General features: G+C 39.4%; 1 protein-coding gene across 11 annotated transcripts in view; it reads right to left on the reverse strand.

Moving 5' to 3' along the window:
• Positions 1-22,914, reverse strand: part of ARHGAP15 (Rho GTPase activating protein 15) — a 370,171-nt gene that overhangs the window by 131,924 nt on the left and 215,333 nt on the right. For all 11 annotated transcript variants that reach the window (XM_083410920.1, XM_083410912.1, XM_083410910.1 and 8 more), the window contains one exon: positions 13,664-13,762. In XM_083410920.1, coding sequence (XP_083267046.1) covers positions 13,664-13,762 — 99 coding nt within the window. The remainder of the gene's footprint in view (positions 1-13,663; positions 13,763-22,914) is intronic.

Here is a 22,914-nt window from a genome sequence, read left to right on the forward strand (position 1 = left end):
TTAAATCGTTGAGGTTTTTTTAAAAAAATCTAAATTTCTGACCACACACAGATTGAAACCAGGAATACCTCAGACAGGAGTGAGATATAACCACTAGCTGGGGATTTGTTGTGTGCCAGCTGAGAGGAGCTAAATACCTTTGACAGTGAAAAGGACATGTTAAGGTTCCTTCAGTTCCAGTTGTGCCTGTTTCTCTATGAAAATCACACAGCTCAGCAGTAAAGCACAGCTGACTGATATTTATTGCAAAAAGCAGGAGAATAAATCTCTCCTCTTACTTCTTCTGTCACAGATTAATGCCCTGAAAGAGTTAAGCAACATTTAAAAATGCTAGATTATATCTCTCATGGAGGAATATTTTCCATGTATGTGTCTCTGTAATCCATTTACCTCTTTACAGATCCTCAAGCCCACCAGAGTGTTGCCGAGGTCCACATGATACCCCTGAGTGCTGCGTTTTGTACTTGGATCTCTGATTTAACTGGAAGAAGTTTGAAAACACATGTAGCTTGACAACTCCCTGCTGGCTACACAACTGAAGGAGAGTGCAAACCATTCTAGTAAAAGCCAGCTGTAACATATTCTCATTTGTATGGCTTAAGAGCTGCATCTTCCAGACAGTAGCACACAAAGAGGGCATTTTCAATGAACGCCAGAATTCTCCATGATAACCTCTCTAGTTCTCTTAGAATGGCAATGATGCCCACCTGAGAGGAGCCAGAACTGAGTTCCTGTGAGTCCCCCCTGGAAAAAAGCCCTGGAAGAAGTGAAGGCACAGTTTTATGGAGTCCCAATAACATGGTTTGCACATCATGCTAAGCCAGGCTATAGCTTAGTGGAACTTCAGATAGCATACCTTTAAGGTTAATGTGTGTGTTCATAGGCATACATACAAAAGGATACTCAAATAGGAAGCTGAAGCCACTCTATGGGTGTTTTAGGATAATTTTCATATAAATGGAAATTTGAAAGAGGTGATCCAATTAAAGTACAGTACATGTAAATCAGCAGTGATTTTACACATAAGCCCCTCCTTCCCAAAACTAATTTGAAAACCCTGTGAGTTAAATAGAGCAGGGCACAGTCTTTGAAACTGCTCTAGCTATTGGATGAAGGAGTTGTAGGTTTTTGTTCCTATTGCAATGAGCTTGCTGAAAACATTGGCTGCTTGGTATCATGACGTGATAATGTGCAATAGTTACACTGCTAATGCAAAGGACCTAATAAAAGATGCTTTGAGCTGCTATTAGGAATGACTGCATGTGAAGAGGGAGGACTTTTGAGGCAGTGATTCTGAGATGAATGTTTCATCCACCATGTCTCAAAATTCACAGAAATATACTTAGTTGGCACCAAGGAAAAGGATTGTTAGTGGCTACACCCAAATGCTGGAACTCCTTGATGTGGGAGATCCACCTCACCATCTCTGTAGGAGGGTCAAACTTATTTTGGAGGTTTTAGGTCATGAATGACTGGCTTTTTAGGTGGTATTAATTGCTATGACTACATGATTTTTTTTTATTGTGTTAGTATTTAAAAAATCTATTTTCCCTGCTGTTTTGAAATTTTATGGCTGCTTTGATATATTTATTGTTGTCAGACTTTTAGAAATTGTTAAATTACTGTCTAAACATGTGTTATCTGCCTTTGGCTTGCTGAGGTATAAATGGTTTAAATGAATATGTTATATGAATGGCAGGGGATGAGTGCTTTGCCTTTGTTAATGAGGTTATGTGAATAGTTCATGTGACTACGGTGTGAACAGTAAGGAGTATAGACAAAACAAAAGTAGTTGTTGATGAATATTTGTGGGTATCCACTTCTGTATCTGAAACACACTTGATAATCCAGTGTTAAAGCAAAAAAATGGATCACATACCAACTGAGAAATATATAGATATACGTGTAAGGTTTTGAAAGAACATTTCAGCTGCCAAATTATGTGCCGAAGCATAGCTCGAAGCAATAACAAAAGTTAGAGAACCCTGAAATAATTTGTGCTGGGAGAATTTTTGTTCTAGTGGCTTCTCTGGGCAGCTCTTTAGGAAACACGTTTCTTTCAACTTTGAGTCATTTCAGAGCAAGCTGATTTTCCACTGAGGTCAATGGGACTAAGATGTCTATGTACAAGCCAACATTCACAAATGCATACTGTTCAGTTTCAAAGTTTTTGCTTCTTAAGTATATAGAAGTCTTAGATTCCGATTTGCTACTCTTTCCTCAATTGCGTTGACAATTATCCAAGTTAATGTAAAGGTTTCTGCAGTGCAAAAATGACACATAAGCTTCCTGTTACTATACCATGCAAGTTTCCTTAGAGGTGCCACTGCAGCCCCAATGCTAGTAGTATGTATAATGAAGGTCTACAGTATCATGGTATAGAACATCTTATCAGTTTAAATAAACCCCCTTCAAACAATATCAACAGAAGTAATAGGAGATACAAATTGTATCTGTATGATTTTATTTCACAGGTGAAAGAAACAGAATATCTGTTTAACAAAGAGTAGGCAAAGCTACATACAGATTTCTTACTCCAGCATCAAATGAGGCTTGTGGCTGAATCCTGGAGTGCTTGGTTATATGTGACCCAAAGAGGTGGCTGTGGTCATACATATTTCATCAGACTATTTCCAGACTGCAGATGTGGTTACCACTGAAGGATGCACATGGAATATGCACATGGAAGTGGGTGAATGAGTCTGGTGGGGATTTATAATGGGTAGGTAGATGTGGATGATACCATGTACCTCTGTTCTTGCCATCCATAGAGTACACAACCCTAGAAATATTCATTGTATACTCCAGAAATTGCCTTGAAACTTAACTCATGAGTAGGGGTAGATCAAACTATCAATTTATGTTTCACATTTTTCCATTTTTAAATTCAGTTCTCCACATTAGATATTTGCAATTTTCCTCATTAAATTATAGACATCTCTGTATGCACTTTTGACTAATATACATGATTTTGCAAGCAAGTTCTCCATACAAAATGCATTTCTTGGTGTTATGTTCACTGCATTTATATGCACTTTAATACACATTTTCCCCACACACCTGCATTTTTGTACTGGCTGGAGAACTGCATCACAAAATTCAGTACAAATTTTGCAGGGCAAGTTCAGTTCACTTTGCATATTGGTTCAAGGAATGTGGATTAGGCCGTTTATCATCAAAATGAATTTCTTGCCCATCCCTACCTGTGAGAACCAGCACTTTGCTGCTACAGGGATAAAGTTAAAATGAACAAATGAAACCCTTCCATGGAAGACAGATTTTAGTAGGTGGAGAACCTGCTATACTGTCCTCCTTTATAGCTGCTCACCTTAAATGACGGGCTTGCCATAAGAGCATCAAGTCCAGATCTCAAAATTACACAACAGCATTATTATTACGCACAGATCCCACTAACCAAAAACAATGCATACTGTTTGTAAGATGCGCAACAGGTCGACAATTTCCATTGATTCCTATGGGATAATTTCTAACGCATTCTTGACCATGGTATTTGGGCTCAAAATGATGGGGGTGGGGGCGGGGAACCTTCTGAAACCTTGCAAAAGGCAACAGGCAAAAAAATGCTCTTATTTGTCTGATATCTCCCCCTCACCATGCTTTCTGGTGAAACAGCTGTCGTGGACAAGCAAAACCCCAAAAGTAAGGCTTGCTTAAGGCTACTGGTTTACAATACCATATACAGACTTTTTTTTTGTATAACAAGTGTTTGGAAAGTGGGACCTGTGTATACTTATTGAATTTATATCCCAACCTTCCTTCCAAAGGAGCCCAGGGTGGCAAATACATCCATAATTAAAACACAAAACAACTAAAGCAGTTAAAATAGTCTATAAAAAATTACAATTAAAAGCTAGTAACTTCAGAGGCCTGCTTAATCTTCAGTCAGAGTATTAACCAGTAAATGGTTTTAGCCTTAGTTTTTCAAGGAAACATTTGTACATAAGTAGATGTATGCTGTAAGAAAAGTGGGGGCACACATTGTGGATGTTTGTAACTGGTATTGCAAACAATATTTGTCTCTTTTTGAATATTGCGTAATTAATCTAAATGGTTACCAACAGGCATATTTTAAATGTGAAAGAAAGAAAGACCGACCAGTGGAGTTAAACGCCTCCCTTCTGCAATGCCAGCAAAGCACTGGAGTGTTCCCAGGTATGAACTTAGTCCTGTCACAGCAAATGTTACTGTGCTGAACAGGCAGTAACCACTTGTTTTTACTGGCAAGGCTTAGCATATTAATGCTTTCTTTTACTAGCATGGGATACATTTCTCTGGAACGAATTAGTCAATGAGGCAGGTATCAGGTAACTATGACAAAGATGGCAACTGCCTCAACAGCTTTTCCTGTAGTCCTCTTATTATTTTCTTAACATAGCTTGCATTCTACTCTTCATAAATTTCAAATTATATCTCCGTAATATGTTGTTTTCCTCTTTCCTTTTCTGTTTCCCCTCTAATTTGTGCATTATGCCCTTTTTGACGTTTCCTCCTGATGCTTCTTGATTTTTTTTAAAAAAACTGACGCAGAGTGTGGCTTTTTCACAGACACAGAGGCCCCAGAGAAAATATCCCTCTGAGCCAATTGTAACTTGGACCTTGCACAAAACTATTAACTGGCTTTTGCTCTGAGAAAGGTGGCTATAGCGGGATTAAATGAGTCAGAAGACAGAACTCCTAGAGAAATCACTGCCAAGACATTTGCACTGCATTCATTTGCTCCTAATTTCTACTCAGAAGTTACAAAGATCTTTTTATATCACAAACTTCCAAGTCAAAATTGCTTGGAATGTGCTTAGCCAATTCTCGTTTGTATTCATCAGAGCAATAAAGTCAATGGCTGATAAGAAATATATTTCTCTCCCCCCCCCCAAAAAAAATGTTCCTTGAAAAAGTGAGCTATCTACTGAATAGCTGAAGGTCTTTCTGAAATAGCATGCATTTTCTCTCATTTTTGTTTTGCTCCTCTTCCTTTTACACACATATAAAAACAAGGAGCAGAAATCTTCTTGGAACAAGACAGAATCATAAAAGACTTCAAGGATCTCATCAAAAGTTAAACAGTACAAAATGCACATTTTTCATGAAGTATTAGCTTTTAGTGCATGCCTGGATCCAAGTATAATAGATTATCCCAAAGTGGGAAAGAATGTATGCTACAAAATTAGCAGAACTAAGAGCTCAGATCATCTCGCAGAGCAACATGATCTCTAGACTTTCAGGGCACTGTTCTAGAAGGTAACTGGAAACACTATATAAAGTTGAAGGCATGGGAAAAGGAACAAATGTTAGTGAAAGTGTTGCTAAAAAGCAATAGTAAAAGATAAGAAGTTAGCAAATTAACTTGTAAAAAGCCCCATATCTGTATATATTTCAAATTTATGGATAAAGTCATGTGTTTAGAATGAAAATGGTTGTGTGTAAAGGAGAAAATGTTCCAAAAATAAGCAGAGAGGGGTAGCTCACACAATGCACCATGCCCTTCTTGAGAACAATCTCTTAGAGATACAGTTAACTATTCAGACACTGGAAATTAAGGGGTGCAATCAGTGATGGTACTGCTGGAACAGAAGCGAAGGGGATGGCACCACTAGCACTGGGATTCTAAGCTGAAGATTTCAGCCTTTCGGTCATTATTTTCTTCCCCTTCAATAACACCTGGTTGCTAGATTATTATTTTTTCTAGGTGAGCAATCCTGAACATGGACTCTCGTATTTGTCTTCTAGCCCATATATTTTAATTAATTGAAAACATAGGTGCCTACCATTCTGTAAACAATATTACTTTATTGTAAAATATTTCACTTTACAGTTGAATTCTTTTTGGGCTGTGGCACCACACTGCCACAAATAGACTCTGGAAATAGTGCAATGAAACGAACAAAAATTGAGACATTGTGACACCTGTTGTAATATGGATGCCTAACACTACGGACGCTTGGAAAGCAAGTAGCGGCTACCATTTTAAGTGACATTAACAGTTTCTGTTGTCTAGTAACTGATACAGTAAAAAAAAGTATGAAAAGCTAGCCAGTGACAGCAGTTCCACACATTAGTGTAATCAAATGATATCTACAGTCTTCACAAGATAGCGTGTCAAGCCACTGTAAAGGAGACAGAGAACTTATAGGTTAAAGTACCCAGAAGACAGGAAGTCTGAGGAGTCTTTTATAGGATCAGAGCAAAAAAATAAAAATACTTGCCTTAGGGCAGCACTAAATTTATAAGAGGCATTGGATTGTGTGGAAAGCTGTGTAAAATATGATTTACTGAAAAATCTTCAGACAGCTAGAAAATTTGTCATTTTGGGGGGGGGGGGGGCAATATCTTCCTTTCTTCCACTCTTTCGTGATTTAAAGGTGACATTACTACATTAGCTTTAGTTTCTAGTTTATGCAAAGGACACTTTTGTAAATTAGACACCTAGTCCTCTCAGGGACATATTAAAGGACTGTGACATAATTTATCCTGCTGATGTAAGACTCCTAGTGTATACAGAAAAATGCAGCCTCACCTCCACCAACCTTACACCTGAAATCTATCACAGTACTGCATGGTCATTTTGTTCCTCATACTATTTCTGACATTTTTCCATAAAGCCATTTCTCTCCTAGATCAAGTGATATGTTACAGAATTCACTGAGGAATTTCAAAAAGATCCCTAGGTACAAATCAGGGACAGAGTTCTTTGGTGGAAAGTTTTCAAATCACAACAATATAACATAATATGGATGGACAGCATAATTTGTCTGGAGTCCTCTACAGCATAATCAGATTAAGGCTCCAATCATACATAACTCAATTTACCTTGGAGTAAGCCCCACTGTATTCAGAAGTACTTACTCGAGTAGACATTCTTAGGATTGGACAGTTCAACTATTAATCCAGTCATATGGAAACTTCATTAATATGTTCTTTTTCATCTTCTCATATGACCACTTTGTTTAAGAATTATCTATAAATATCTGTTGGGGGAAAGGGCCATATCTTTTCCTTTGGATATTTATAGCGGAGGTATGCTGCATTTTAAAAACCTGACGACTTGGGCCTCCAACCTTTGCTTCTGCAAAAGCAATTTCTCCCACTTCCACCATCAGATACCCACTTTCCCCAGAGCCTTTGGAAAATCTGCTCTGGAGAGCCGACAGGGCCTCTGGGATTGGGGGAAGAGTGCAGGATGAAGTGATAGTTGGCAAAAGTAATCTCTCTCTTTATATCAACAGGATCCTCTGCTCAAACAAAAACTTTCCATGGACGTAAGACGACCTTCTGGTTGCAGAATGCCAAGTTTGGATCCATGTCAATTTATTTATTTGCGATGCATTTTATAATCAGATAAATGTTTGTACCTTGTACTTTCCGAGACAGTTTGTGTTAAAAGTAAAAAGAGAATGTTAAAAATGATTAAATAACTGCTAATTCAAATTTGCAATGCCAAAGAATAGTGATGAGGGTTTCTTGGAAATGGTGAGTCTCACCATTAGCAGGTCTTCCAGTTGACACACACTATTGACAGCATCGCTGCCCATGAGACAGATCTTTTGACACCACCGCTTCATAAGATGGAAGTGCAGCATTTGAGAATAGAATACAACTCTTTTAGCATCAGGCTTTCAGAATTGTGGTGATGTTATGCTAGACGTTCTGAGACTGAGCCTCAGGATGAAGACAGACACTGACTTTTGAAAGAGGTGAAAGTGGTTTGAAAGTGGCTTCACTTTCCCTGCTGCATACACATATTTCTTTGTACCATTGTCACAGCTGGTCAGACATATTCTGCAAGTTTATGAAACAATACTGCAAAACCTATTTACCAGGAGTGACTGTACATATCACAAGCAGCAACACCTTTTGCAAACCACCTTCAATTCTCTTATACACTATTGTCTGTTCCCAGCCTAAAAGACACAAAAGTTAAGCACTCCATATTTTTTTTTTGGGGGGGGGGATGGAAGAAGAAACTGAGATTTAGTTTTTCTCATGTTTAAAGGTGATACAAAAGAATACTTATATAAGGTCTCATCTTCTGCTCTGTATGACGTGATTAGTTCAGAGCACAGTAGATAACATATTAGACTACCGCCACAGGAGATAACAAAAGGAAATACTTAAGGTACCATAATAATCTTAGCCCCCTTTTTTCCAGGTCACTGTAATCTACCCAAAGATAACTAATTGCACAAAGTAAACATTCCTCTCCAACCACAAAAGGAACCCATTACACAAACATATAATTCACAGTCATTTTTAGTGGGCTGTAAACAGTTTGGAATGAGCATAAAATGGGACAAAAATCAAAGTGAGCATTTTGAAATGAAAAAGGGTTTGCTACAAAAGGTCAGTCCCTCTGCTTGGCAAACTATGCAGAAAAGCCTGGGAAAATGTTGAACACACAAGCAGTAAGGGGATTTTAAAGCCAACAGCCTCCTTGTTTCTTTAAACAGACATCGGAACCTATAACTGGATGCTGTCAAACAAATGACAGCAAAAAAATAGAACAGCTGCTAAGAAGGAAAGTTGAGAGATAAAAGTTTTTAAAGCTAGGGACCTTCTCTGAAGTGGACTAAAGGTCTTTCTTAAATCTTTATACAGCGTTACAGATCTCAGGGTGACTTTCTGGCACGGAGTCAAATATGCAATTTTGTATATAATTCCTGCCATAGCATCTTGTGCTTGAGAAAGGAAATCAGCAGTGTAGCAATGTCCAATGATTAATAAATCTTTCATGCCTGCAAACATAGACAGCAAAGATTTGGGAATAGAAGACAACATGGAGTGTCATTAGCTTTCATTAGAGGGATCCCAAGTTAAATGAAATGGTATCATTCCTTTGCACCAGTCTAAACCAGATCAACAAAAATAATTTGTATGGGACCACAAAGACTGTGCAGAGCAATAAGTATGTTTATTCAGAAGAAAGTCCCACTGAGTTGAAATTATAGAATTGTAGCCTTCTGCTACTAAAGTATTCAGTGTGATAATCTGCCACATTAGGCAGCACTTTATTTCCAAAATATGACATGTCTGGAGGCAAGCATCCGCATAAGCAAAGTCTACATGGAATCTCCATGTTCAGAAGCAATGGATACCAGTCGTTGGAAATCAACAGGAGAGAGCTGCTGCCTTTGAGCCCTGCTTGTGGGACAGCAGAGGCACCTGATTGGTCACTGCATAATTATATGGTCCCTACATGGCTCACAGCTGAATTCAATTAACAGTGAATTAACATGGAAAAAATATAAATATTTATTTTTACCAGTTCACACTCTGAGCCACTACACTACACCAACTTTATTGACCTATAGCAAAAAGGCTGCATTGTAATACTACGAAGCATGTGCAGAATTACTTTTCTGCACTCTTTTTAGTAGCCCATGAATGTTGACTTCCATGGGATCATAAACCAAGCCAGTACAGCATTCCTCATCCCATGGAATCCTACATACATCACAATCCATGTGCATAGACTTCCCATTTGCAGATGTCTGTGCTCTATGTATGGACATGTAAGGTGATGCCAGGGAAACTATGTGATGTTGTGGGGAAAGCCGTCAGGTACTCCTGCCCTCTTGTGCTCATGGCACCCCTTTTGTGTGATGAATTCATAGAGGGGCCTAAATACTTAAAAGTACAAGTAATCCAGGTCGTGAGAGATAACTGGAAGACCATTACAGCAGATTACTGAAATGAAACCCTGAGTATGCAGATACGTTTATTGACCAGACTGGTTTGAAATTACTGACCAATAAATTTTAAGTCCTTTACCTAATTTTATTTTATTATGCCCCATATGACTTTTGGCTTATATTACACAAATAGAAATATGTTGTCATCTCAATAATATGCAGCCACAGCGGACAGACGATTCATTATCAACCTTAGCTCTTGACGTAACATTTTCCCTGTATAAGTTATAGTTGCATCCAGAACACAGAGTATGTCATGCTAGATTGGACACTGGTTTAGCCGAATAAACTTGCAAAAGCCAGACCCACAAACACGTTCAGCCAAATTATTGGAATTTAAACTGATTCAGTGCCATTGAATGTTATGCCTGAGGCGTTCTGTTGCTTGCTCACAAGATAGCATTTGATATATAAACAATGTCCCCCCCCCCCCCGATCACGGAGTGTTACAAGAACCTCCACAAAGCGATAGCCGAATTACCCCATTCAACTGTTAAATGGAAACAAATGCACAAACAAAAACTGGCACGACTGCCTTGAAATACGTTTAAATTATTTGGCCCTCCTCATTCTAAGGTTAGATTTCTAAGGGAGGCTCTTCATAAAAATAATGCTTCAGCTTAAATTAAATGTGTTGAAGTTTCTGAGTACAGTTATAGTGTGTAGATGGGGCAGAGATGTGTACAGATTCTGCGTGGAGCATTTAGGCCATCTCACTAAGACTATGGAAGTAAACATACAGTTTTCATTAAATATGCCTTTTCCATAATTGGTACATAAGTATTTCCCATGACTCTGCAGTTGAATAACTTGGCTGAAGGCAGATCTGGCCATTAGGAGGAGGGCTTCAAATCTGTTGAGTCCCAGCCATGCAGGGAGACTTGGCACCTCCACATGCTGCTTCCTAATACCAACCCGAGTCTAAAATGTCATCAGAAGCTTTCATAAACATTGGATTTAGCTTCACATAAATTACTGCCGTCCTGTGCTAGTTTATGCCAGAATTTAGGGAAAACAACGCATTGAGTAAACAGAATGGAAATGAATGCAAAGGAATCATAATCCAAGTCCATGCTGATAGAAAATTGTATATGAACTCTAAAGTCATAAATACAGTGATAAAATGTGCTTGTTGTTTTCTAAATCACATGCCACTGAGATTGGTTAATATTTACATCTCTATTAGCTTAAGCCATATGTTGGTTACAGGTTACAGTTAGTAAAAGCAAGGAAGCACAGAAATCAAAGCATGATCATGCACCTCTGCTGGGCAGGTTTAGCAAAAATATGCTTTCCTATGCCTTCTTATACCACCAGAATTATAATCATACCAAGGATGGGAGGTTGGGTGGGAATCTGATCACTTTGCATTTTAATATGAACTTTCTTAATTCATACTTCCTGAGCCAATAAGAAAACCAAAGCACAGTTATCCTTTGAATTTCACACTTTTCTGGATTTTGTGATGCATTTCTCCAACTAAAAAGTGCACACAAAAGGGCATGTATTAGTGAAACATATAAAAACTGCATTACACGTTGGAGAAACTGACTTTTAAAAAGTGTACATTAGGGGAAATTGCAAAAAATGCACATATTACGAGAAAGGCAAATGAAAATGTATAATGAAATTGTGTGTGCAATTTTTTAAAAAATTATGTAAGATTTGGGAGAGCTGAACTTAAGGTTGAGAAAGGTTGCAATAACCTTGAAAGGCAGCCTACCATTATCTCCATATTTTCTTTGTACAATGTAAAGATTAGAGATGAAGCCATAGCTCAATGGTAATGTATATACTTTGCATAAAAAGCTTCCGGGTTCCATTACCAGCATCTCGGAATATCTCAGTTAGCAGGGTTGTCATTGTAGACAATTCTGGGCAAGATGGACAAATAGCTCATTGTAAGGTCTCCATATGCATGAAGGACAAAGGTAATAACATGTCCTTAAATAAAATGCTATTGACAAATAACTTTGTTCCCATCCAGCCACTTTTCTCACACAGAACTGCAAGCACCTCTAAATAAATTGTTTTAATAGTTTAATCCACAAAGCAGTTATTCTGAAATATGTGGGATTTAATTTGCCTAACGTGACATCACATGTCCTCCAAACCTAAGGCAGTATTCCAGCAGCTAATTCTTTACGAGTATAAGCAACAAGTCGTTAATGTTAGCATTCTTACACTAAAATATGGTTAGTCCTTTTGTAATTAACAGGGCTGAGTGACGTGGAAGTGGGGCACTAGTATCTCAAGAACTCCAAAATAGGTGACAGTATTTTTTAATATGTGGCACAGTATGAAACAAAGACGTAAGCCTATTCTGAAAATTGTGAAAACGCATGTGATTTCCTACATTTAAATAATTGGCATCCACATTTTCTTTCCATATTCTGCTTCTCTTTAGTTATTCACACCTACTAGGACAAGGATGGGGAACCTGTGGTCCTTCAAATGTTCCTGAACTACATCTTTCATCATCTCTGACCATGCTGGCTGAGGTCGATAGGAACTCAAGTCCAACAACCTGTGGAAGACCATAGTGTCCTCATCCCTAGTTTAAGCATCCCAACCAGGAAAAACACTACCACCAAAGCCTCTTTTTCAGTAGTTAGATATGCAGAAATCAATAGGTGAAGCTGTTAATGGCATGAAGTTAAACAATCACCTGCTAATTGCTGTGGATCAAAATGCTCATAAAAGGACAACTCCAGCAGCCAGTTCAAAAAACATCAAATCTTAAAGAAATCTTTCTTCAAATATATAGCCTCCAAAAGCTACACTACTGATAATTCTTTTGATATCCTGGTAATGTTAATTTCCCTAGAGTTGTATCCAACAAAGTTATCCTATTCATGCAAGGACTTCCACTTGTACAACAGGCCCACCATACACCCCTTCCAATCTGCTCTGGAGGGTTGAGGGAGCCCCCAGAATAGAAGGCATGGGAGGAGAATAGGGCAAGAAGTTCCACTGCACGAGTAGAAGTCTTAAGCTTACTGATACAGCCTCTAATGCTTTTCTTTCGTACATGTAAAAGATGGATTTCCAGGTTAAATGGTACACCAGTTACTGCATCTGTCATAAACGTGCCAGATACTTCTTAGATTTAAGGAGTATTTTACTTTGTGATTAAGCTTATGGATGCTTTGTTGGTGTGATTCTATTGATTTCAGAGTCTCAATACAGACTGTATGTCCTTATTTCAAAAACACGCGGGTACATGTGATTATCCTGAAAATGTTAAACATTTACAGATGATGCAAACAAATCCTTGCAGTTCTCTACAATTTAAATTTTTTAAGGGGGGGGGACCCATCTGCCATTGAAAATCACTTGGAAAGGAAAGGCTGAAGAATATATGGTTGCAGAAGGAAAGAGGAAAGAAAGGAACAAAAGAAATGAAAGTTTCATCGTAGCAGGTAAATAATATGGGTTTGAGCTATGCCAGTAATCAAGAACAAATATACCCAAATTACAATAGGCCTACTATCGTGACTTACAGCAACAGAGAGTTTTGTGGCACCTTGAAAACCAGCAAATTAATTACGGCATAAGATTTCGTGGACTGCAGTTCACTTCATCAGAAAGTTTAACCCATAATATAGGGTTTTTTAAAAAGTTTTTAAGGTACCACAGTTCTGTTTTTATAACAACAGTGGACTAACATGGCTACTTCTGTGGAAATTATTACTAGTGGCATATATTTTGCAGGATTGGAACAATGCTGGGGACTCCTCAGGGAAAAGAAGGTGCCATTGCATCTCTGCTGTGAGAAAGACATGGAAACTAAATGATAGAAAGGAAGATGGAATGTTATGCAGCTACAGTTGTACCAAAGCATAATTTTTAACTCTTGTGCCTCCCCAGTGAGCAAGCTGGAGATATTAATTTAGAGCCTCAGTTGTAAATACAGCTTATGGAATGGGGGAAAGAATGTTGACTGTCAAACTACCCACCTCGATCTTCAACAGCTTTGATGCACGTCTTTACAAACTTAGGGACTGTGGCGCCATCAAGTTCACACACTTTGTGCAAAGGGGAACCGAAAACTTGATCTAGTAAAGACAAAGAAGGGGGGGGGGCGATTAAAATAGTAGCATAGGCTGTAACACAAAATAAGCTCTCCTGATGTAAGTAAAGAGGTTGGTAGCAGAAAAGTGGTAAAGTTTATTTTGCCATTTAAGTAGTCTTTATGAAAATTTAGCTTAACAGAAATCAGATAAGGGAACAGCAAACTATCATTTCCCTCATTTTACTTGTCCTGAATCATTGCATCTTTGTTTTTGCTCAATATAGGGAATGCATAAGGACCTAAACCAATGAATCTTAGTTGTATGAAAATAACACCGAAATCAATGGCACACCCCATTAGGTTGGTGTAGTCATAGAGCCATAGAGCTGCCCTCCTGACACTACCCTCACTATAGCTTATGTTGCTGGCACTGGCATGGCCAGGGCTGCATGGATGCTAGGGTGGAAGTGCCAGATTGTGATCGCGGTCCCAATGTCACCACTGCCCCAGCACCACCCAGGAAACTCTCGAAACCATTGGTGGGTTTTGTCTCACTAGACCAGCCACTATGAAATGTTACATATTACCTCTAGGATGAAAGATAGAATGCCTCTAGATACCAGCATTTTCAGTGAACGTTCTCCCCAGGCAAAGATACCCCTGTTCACCAAAGCATTCGGCTCATTGTCAGTTATGGGACTCAGCTATACAGGTGCATTTAAAACACACTTAAAACGTTATATTTGCATTATACGAATGTGACACTTAAATGGCGATGGTGAGCTTATGGCAAATTCAATAAATTTTTCAAAACGTCTTTAAAAAAGGCATTTTCACAGCATTTTTATACGTGTCTCAATTCCATCATGGAATTGAGTATTCCAAGCCGGTATTGGTGATCATCTTTTAGTATGATGGGATAGGATTTGTCTTTGTCTTGCAGGGCAGGATGAGTAGAAAAATGACAAATAAGCAAATAAATAAACCTGGTATTGTAAAATCCCCTAAGCGTTGTGCACTGACTTATGGAAGAGCATATGTGAAGTTTTGTGCAGTCTTTTGGTCAACATATCACATTGTTACATGGCTTACATAGATGTGTGTTAAAATAATACACTAAAGCAGGTATGGTGAGCTTGCAGCCCCAATCTGGCCTGCTAACCTATATCGGACTACTTGCCTGCTCCCTGACAAGTGTTGCCCATTTTATTGTTTCAGTGGTGGCTTCAGCTGCTTCTGAGTACTGCAGAAACAAGGAGCGTACCAAAGTGCTCCATGTTTCACAATTGCTCGTAAAACACTGGAACAGATAGAAGCACCCCTTCCTGATTCCAGAACTCTCTAACCAGCTCGCAAGGGTTCCCTTGCTCTGCGCCACATCACCACAGTTGCAATGGTGGCGGCTTTCTACTTGTCACCACAGAAGTGCTGTGGAAACTCTTGCAATTACCCAGCATCACTGCAGGCTATGACTGAGAGGTGGCAGTAGGGGTGTTTGTGCCATTATGTGCAGAGACTGCTTGTTAACGGCATGTATGTATGTAGGCTGCATGTGTGGAGCGTTTGTGTGCTTTAAGTGTGGTCTGGTGATGAATATGTCATCTTTGCGCAAGAGTGTTTGTGCATGTGCAGTTCTAAAGACTAGAAGTATGGAAGGTCATCAGTGTCAGTATGAAATTTCAACCAATTCCCATTTTGACCAATGAACAAAAAACATTGACTTTGGTACGAATGTGTTCACATTGCTGCTCTTTATTTCTGTGTGAATATCCAAGTGTTCAGAAAATAATGTACAGAATGCAAAAACACAGCGGAGCCAACCTAGAGCCAGCCTTATACAGTAGTACTTCTGGTTACGAACTTAATTAGTTCCAGAGGTCTGTTCTTAAGCTGAAACGTGATTTCCATTTGCATCCTGGAGCAAAGTTCACAACCAGGAGCAGCTACTTCCGGGTTAGCAGAGCTTGTAACCTGAAGCGTTTGTAACCAGAAGAGTTCGTAAACAGAGGTACCACTGTACACGTTTACTCAGAAGTAACTCCCACTGTGTTCTGTGGGGCTTACTCCAAGCAAAGTTGACATAAGACTGCCGCCAAAGTTATGACTAAGTTTCTTGTGAACCAAGGGAATGAGTCTATCACATCTAGCATAAGTTTCATGGTCAGCACTTAGAATCATAGAATTGTAGAGTTGGAAGGGACCCGAGGGTCATCGTCCTCCAACCCCTGCCATGAAGGAATCTCAACTAAAGCTTCCATGGCAATCTTTGCTTTAAAACCTCCAATGAAAGAGAATCCACCATCTTCTGAGAGAGTCTGTTCCACTGTCGAACAGCTGTTAACATCAGTACAACTTCATGTTGCGTAAGTACATACTGCGGTGTTCTACACAGCAGCAGTGAGGAAGCAGACAGAAGGTGGGGGTGGGTAGTAAGACCACCTTATCACAGAGAGAAAGGCTCCACAAGATTTCAGAGCGCACAGATCTACTGCCACAATGCTCTTAATGATATCAAAGTATTCAGGGAAATAATTTAACCACTGCAATTTATCATGTTAGGAGTCGGTTTTACATCATTTACAGTTAGCCTGCCTCTGGAAAACCTTCCCCACCTCCTTGTATTTCCTCCAAGGTTTACAAAGCAGACCTCCCACAAATTCGAAAGTGCTTAATTCTGATTTTAAGGGGAAATCGTGGTTTTTCATAAGAATAAGTTGTCCCCGGCCCTTGACAACACATGTAAATGGCACGGTTTTACAGAACGAAATTGTATTTAATGCAGCTTTTTTGCGCTTCATGACCGTAAACCTCTGGCTGGCTGAGGGCGTTCATCATGGAGCATGTCAGCATAACCAGGTTAGTGCTCTCAGATTACAAATTAGCTCCATCCTCCTTCATCTCTGCTATATATTTTTGACAAATTATGAAAAGAGTGCTCCGTAATGGGAACTTTGTCAGCAGAATCCAAATGAATCAAACCTATGAGGGAAACCATTCAATAGAAGCAGTTTAAAATGTTTAAACAATGTGGCTATAAGATCATCATTTAAACCAAGAGATAGTCTCCGCATACCTTTCCAGCAGAGCATGACACTTTGAAAATTGGTGTAGAGGCCTTTGACAGTACTTCTGTAATCAATGTTTCTTGGCAAAGCCTGCAGGAATCCTAGGAGGGCCATGTATAACTAACCATACAGTAACCTGCACGACATTAAATATTATATTCACTCCTTCCCCAAACAGGTCTTTTGAGGGTGAACCTGGATTTTGTGCTATTTTAAAGACAATATATTTCATTCTATAACACAGCATTCTTCAGCTTGGTGCCCTCCAGCTGTTTTGACCTACAACCCCCATCAGCCCTAGTCAGAGTGGAAGTTTATGGAATAATAAAGTTGCTAATCTAAGATGCCACAGGACACTTTGCTGTTTTCCCTTTTTCATAGGAAAGGTGACCCGGAAACTACAACTAATCCAGAATGCGGCAGCCAGACTGGTGACTAGGAGTGGCTGCTGAGACCATATTATACCGGTCCTGAAAGGCCTACATTGGCTCCCAGTATGTTTCTGAGCACAATTCAAATTGTTGGTGGTGACCTTTAAAGCCCTAAACAGCCTAGGCCCAGTATACATGAAGGAGCGTTTCCACCCCCATCGTTCAGCCCAGACATTGAGGTCCAGCGCCAAGGGCCTTCTGGCAGTTCCCTCACTGTGAGAAGTGAGGTTACAGGGAACCAGGCAGAGGGCCTTCTCTGTAGCGGCACCCGCCCTGTGGAACGCTTTCCCATCAGATGTCAAGGAAATAAGCAACTATCTGACTTTTAGAAGACATCTGAAGGCAGCCCTGTTTAGGGAAGTTTTTAATGTTTGAAGTTTTATCCTGTTTTTAGTCCTCTGTTGGAAGCCACCCAGAGTGGCTGGGGAAATCCAGCCAGATGGGTGGGGTATAAATAATAATTAAAAAATTATTTTATTTATTATTATTTTTACTATTATAATGCAAAGACATTCCAGTGCCAAAATTGTCTAATGCCGTACCCATGATTCTGAGATCATTTGGATGTGTCTTCAGATTACTTTGTGGATACATTCATGTGATGGTTACTCAGAATATCTTTAAATGCATGAATACAGATGTACAAGGTATAGCATTTTTGTTATAAAAGCGATCTCCCTTCAATATATAAGATCCCATGATAATCAAATTGCTACAATCTAATTTCTACATATTTTTTGCCAATAAAAATCTAAAGTTGCACAAAATATTCACTTGATTCGTAAGGAGAAGGAATATATACAATATTTATAAAAACCATTTAATTATTGAGCATGTTCACTTTTTGAGTCTGCTTATTGCCAGTGCTTTCCCCTATGTACCAAGGCTTCACTACCACCCTTAAAATTGATTAGGATTTTACTTATAGAACGGTGACAGCCAATTGGAAAGCATAAAATAAATCATGACATCACAACAGTCTTGTAAGCCAGTTAGATTTGGCTATATGCTGCTATCACTGAAGTTATGCAGAGTGAGGCTATTCATGACAAATGCTTCCTAAATCTTCTCTGCAACAATCTCTTCGAATTGCCAAAAGAGGGCATGCCTCTTGATATCACTGAAAAGATTTGTGGAAAGTCATCCAATCTTTGGCCAAGCCCTGCCTTATAAAAACTGGCTTCTGAAAGATTTCAGTATCCAAAGCTAGGATGACAGGTTTCCCATGTTTGGAGTGGCATGTACCAGAATTTCAGGCAGACTCAGAGGCTAGAGCCTCCTCAGTTATGAAGGTGCTGTTATGTTGCAAGCCACATGAAGTCAGAGCAGACACCAAGATCTCCAAAGCTGCCTGAAGGGATGCAGTTAGGCAAGGCTTCAGCCAGATGAAGCAAGCCACATTTTGCTTCTGCATACTCAAAAAGTTGGTTGATGGGGGACACAAAGAGTTTTGAAATTATGTTATGGGCTGGATACCACACACAGGGTACGCCTGGATCTAGACTACTAGGAGATGATTGGAATCTTTATCAAATATAAGAGATGGAAATCTAGATGAACATTAAAAAAACTCCACATCTCTCTTCTGTGTCTAAATATTTTAGCTCTTCCTACGATAAGGAAACAACCAGAACATCTTTTCCAATAATGAAAACAATAACTGTTCCTGAGGGAATAAAGAAAGCAAAAGGGCTTTGATTTATTAGGAAAAGGGCACTTGAGACTTCTACTTTTTTATGTAACGGGAAGGGGGGTGGTGGTGGCAGGCAAAGATGTACACAGCACTCCTAACCTCCTGTTATGACAGTTTATGTTTCCTATCCAGCTTATTTAGCTCAAATGTCTGGGAAATAGACACAATTACCACCTTATGGAATGCTACTTAACTTTAAATGCTCCCTCCTGAATAGAAACCCACATTGTCCTCTCAAAGTTTATTCCAGTTTCTCAGGAATTGCTCCCTCAACAGGCTTCAGAAATGTTCTTGTTCATCATTTAAAAATTTCAGCTAATGAAATATTTTTTTATTATAGTAAAGAAAATTCCCATATAAAGAGCTGTTCACAATAAGTTGTTAAAAGAGGCAAAAGAAAAAGAAAAAAGAGAGCTGCATTCTATGCCCTTATACAGCTTTAATCATTCACTCTTTCAGCTGTTATCAATTTAAAACCAATGAAACTCCCACACTGAGTCCATTTGAGCAGTCAATTTTAATATCTTGAGGCATCTGTAGTTATTCTGAATTGGCTGCAAAAGCAGAACTAACAACTTAAGCTCTAACCATAAGTCTACATCAGGCTGGTAACTCATACATCAAACACCGACAGTTAGTCAATACTAGAGTATGAAAAAACCAACAACCATTTTTAAGAAGAGCAGTATATTCACAATGTGTTCGGCAGCATGGTTCGCATTATGAGTTGCTGATATATGCACATAAAAACCATCCATTTGAGGTAGTAGTGGACATGACAGCTTTGTATGTGGATATAAAAGGAGACACAAGGAAAGGATGGGAGAGCCATTCTGAAGTTCTGAGGCATGTAATATGATGATTACAGCTGCAATGAATTGCCTGCCCTGCTTAAAAGAAGCAAAATAGAGTTTGTAGACATGACACTCTTCAAGGATTAGAAGGGTAACTCTTCCCCACAGTTTATGTGGCAAAAAGGCAAAAAAAAAAACAAAAAAAACAACAACCTTGTGTGTACATCCATTAATTATCTATTGTGCTCCCCCCCTTCTAAAATAATGTTTAGGGGTAGTCTTATTTTTCTACTCATATTGAAATACTGCCCTTCAATGAGGCCAAACTTTCCCTTGAAGACATGGGGGTATTGTCCATGGGGTCATCTCTTACATGTATTATCTTAATATACTGTGACGTTGAGCTGAAATTTTGATTAGATAAAAAAAAAAGGAAATAGCAATGGGGAAAATTGTTCTCTCTCTTCCCACCCCCACCCCTTTCTTAACCATCTTGTGTAAGTTGCAGCAAGTGTCATTGGATCTCATACTGTACTCAAAGAACATTTCTGTGGAAGTGATGTTGTTCCAGGAGCGTTCCTGGGAGAGGGTGGGATAGCTGCGCCAAAAGAACTGGAATATAAAAGTATGTCCTTAAAAATGTGGGTTGCTATCTATTCTGTTTGAGGCTTGGGGTTTTCATGAGAAGAGGTGACAAATACCAAAGCCTTGCCCAGGCCCAAGGGCCAAGCAAATCAGTGGGCCTTGCTAGCTGAGTTTGGGAAGATGCTATCTCAGCAAATATTATGTCATCTGAGGTCTTAAAAAGGTGGGCAAAGATGGACCTTCCAGTGGTTCAACCTCTCTGGGAGAGCTGCCTTGAAGGGCCAGTAGTCTTTTCTGTAGTCACATGCAGTAGTCACATGCAGTAGTCACATGCAGTCACATGCAGGGCCAGTAGTCTTTTCTGTAGTCACATGCTCCTCCACATGCAGCTGCTGGGAGACCTTGGGCTAGTCACACTTCTTTGAAGTCTCCAAGCCCCACTCACCTCACAGAGTGTTTGTTGTGGGGGAGGAAGGGAAAGGAGATTGTTAGCCGCTTTGAGACTCCTTTGGGTAGTGATAAAGCGGGATATCAAATCCAAACTCTTCTTCTTCTTCTTCTTCACATGTTCCTATGAGGTTGTGGAGCAGGAGAAGCTGTAGGTGAACCACCCTCACTTAGAGCATGGCAGAGGTGCCACAGCTTCAGATTGGTGCAGCATAGAAGGGGTGCTGTGGCTCCTCCCAAGTCAAGTGACAAGTGAGTGTAACAGAGTCCTCCTCAGGTTTCATGACTGCAAACTTCAAGTCCAATACACAAATGGCAGGTAAATCTCCAGGACTGGCATTGCCATGCAGCAGAATGAAGTGACCTGTTTCAGGCTTCCATAAGCACAGGGAAGATGGTTGCAAGAACTGGTGTCTGTGATGGTGGACAACCCAAAGGGGAGAAGGGTGAGCTTCGGATCTAGCGGACCAGCACTGGAGTACTACCAAATGCCCCATTCATAACCAAGTGTCAACAACATTGAAGTGTGTCTGTCAGCCAGCATTTAATGGCATTTGGGGCAGTGATGGGGAATGTACAACCACAGGCCTAATTTCATATAGCGCCTGGATGCTGCACTCTTGCTCTTTGAATCACCTCCCTGGGAATCAATTTTGTGCGAGAGAGATTGAGGAGGGAGGCAGAGAAAGAGACACAGATGCCAAAGAGTAAACTCAAGGAGTGGAGCGGGGCAAGGTTGTGAGAAGGCTAACATCAATGAACACAGCTGATGCGTTGCTCTGCATACAGAATTTTGCCACAGCTTTTATGTATAGTTTGCTGTGGTTAATGCACGATTGTTTTTAAATAGCTTTGATTTGATTTGCGTTTTTAATGCTATTCGGAGTACTTTGGGCACAAATGTGGCAAATACATAAACAGATAGACATTTTACAAAATGTTTAACTCTCACTTCAAGTTTTATGCCTTGCAAAAATAGTTAGTAGGAATGTTATCTCCCTTGAAGAATAGCTCTTGTAATAAAAAAGGTATGCAAATATGCTCCATTCTAAACTTTTCTGCCCTACCATGAAAAAATGAAGACAAAACAAAACCAAAAAAAATGAAAAAAGTGTGGAAATAAACAATTTCTCAAGCCATTTAATTCACCTATAAAAAATTAAATAGATGCTTTCTAGGACATGAAATTTGGCCAACTCTTTTATTTTTAATCTGTGTCGTTCTATTTTGCTACTTAAAAATGTTTTAATACAAGCCTTAAAAATTAACATTTAAAAGCGCTTTCTGTCAGGGTAAGCATTGCAACTGCATTTTCATAACATTTTAACAGATTAAGGGATAAACTCAACTGAAGACAATGAAGGAACCTTATCAAATGAGCATTTCACATAGACTTACTGGAGACTGGAATTAAGCTCTGCTAACGAATCTTAACTCATTTGCATGGCCAGAACCTAATCCTAATGAAACTTCATGGTAGAAAACTAACATGCTTTTTCTTCTTGCAACATTCCTCTGCTATTAAAACCATGCGCTTAACAAAAGGCCCCAGAACTGTATGGCAGAGCATGATACTATATGATTTGAGCATGGAACACACAAGACACCTCTATGCTAGCAAATCAGCATTCTAAAGCAATCCTGTCGAAAGAAAGATGTACATCTGCTCTTCCTTCAGAGACACATTAAAGGATGGATTTGAGTTATGCTAATGAATCTGGATTTGTTAGGAAGGATCACATCTGATCCCTATGTAATACCAAAGGAGATTCATCAGCTACACTTTATTAAACTAAAACGACGAAAAACCCCAGAAATGGAAAGACAATAAATTAGAGCAGAAGACGCAACTATCTTACTTCAATATTCAACAAAATAAACTGCAGTGATGTGTAGCAGGCATGCATAACTTATCATTCACCCACCCCAAGTCCCTCATGTGGTAGCCAGCAAATCCTCCTCTTTTTACACTAACCTGGCATGCAGCAAAAACAACTGGAGGACCACTATGCACATGTGGGTCACTGATTCTGCAGGCCTGATGTAAGGAAAATCATTTGTCAAACAGTCTGAGAACACTTTGGAACACAGGCTTTGGGTCATCAGGTGATCAGACTGCATGAATGTTGCTCATATGTTTAGAAGGTTAGAGGACGTAAGGGGTCGGCTCGCATTTCACT

The sequence above is a fragment of the Podarcis tiliguerta genome (assembly GCF_965153285.1).
Source record: "Podarcis tiliguerta genome assembly, chromosome: 1".
In the NCBI taxonomy this organism is placed as follows: Eukaryota; Metazoa; Chordata; class Lepidosauria; order Squamata; family Lacertidae; genus Podarcis; species Podarcis tiliguerta.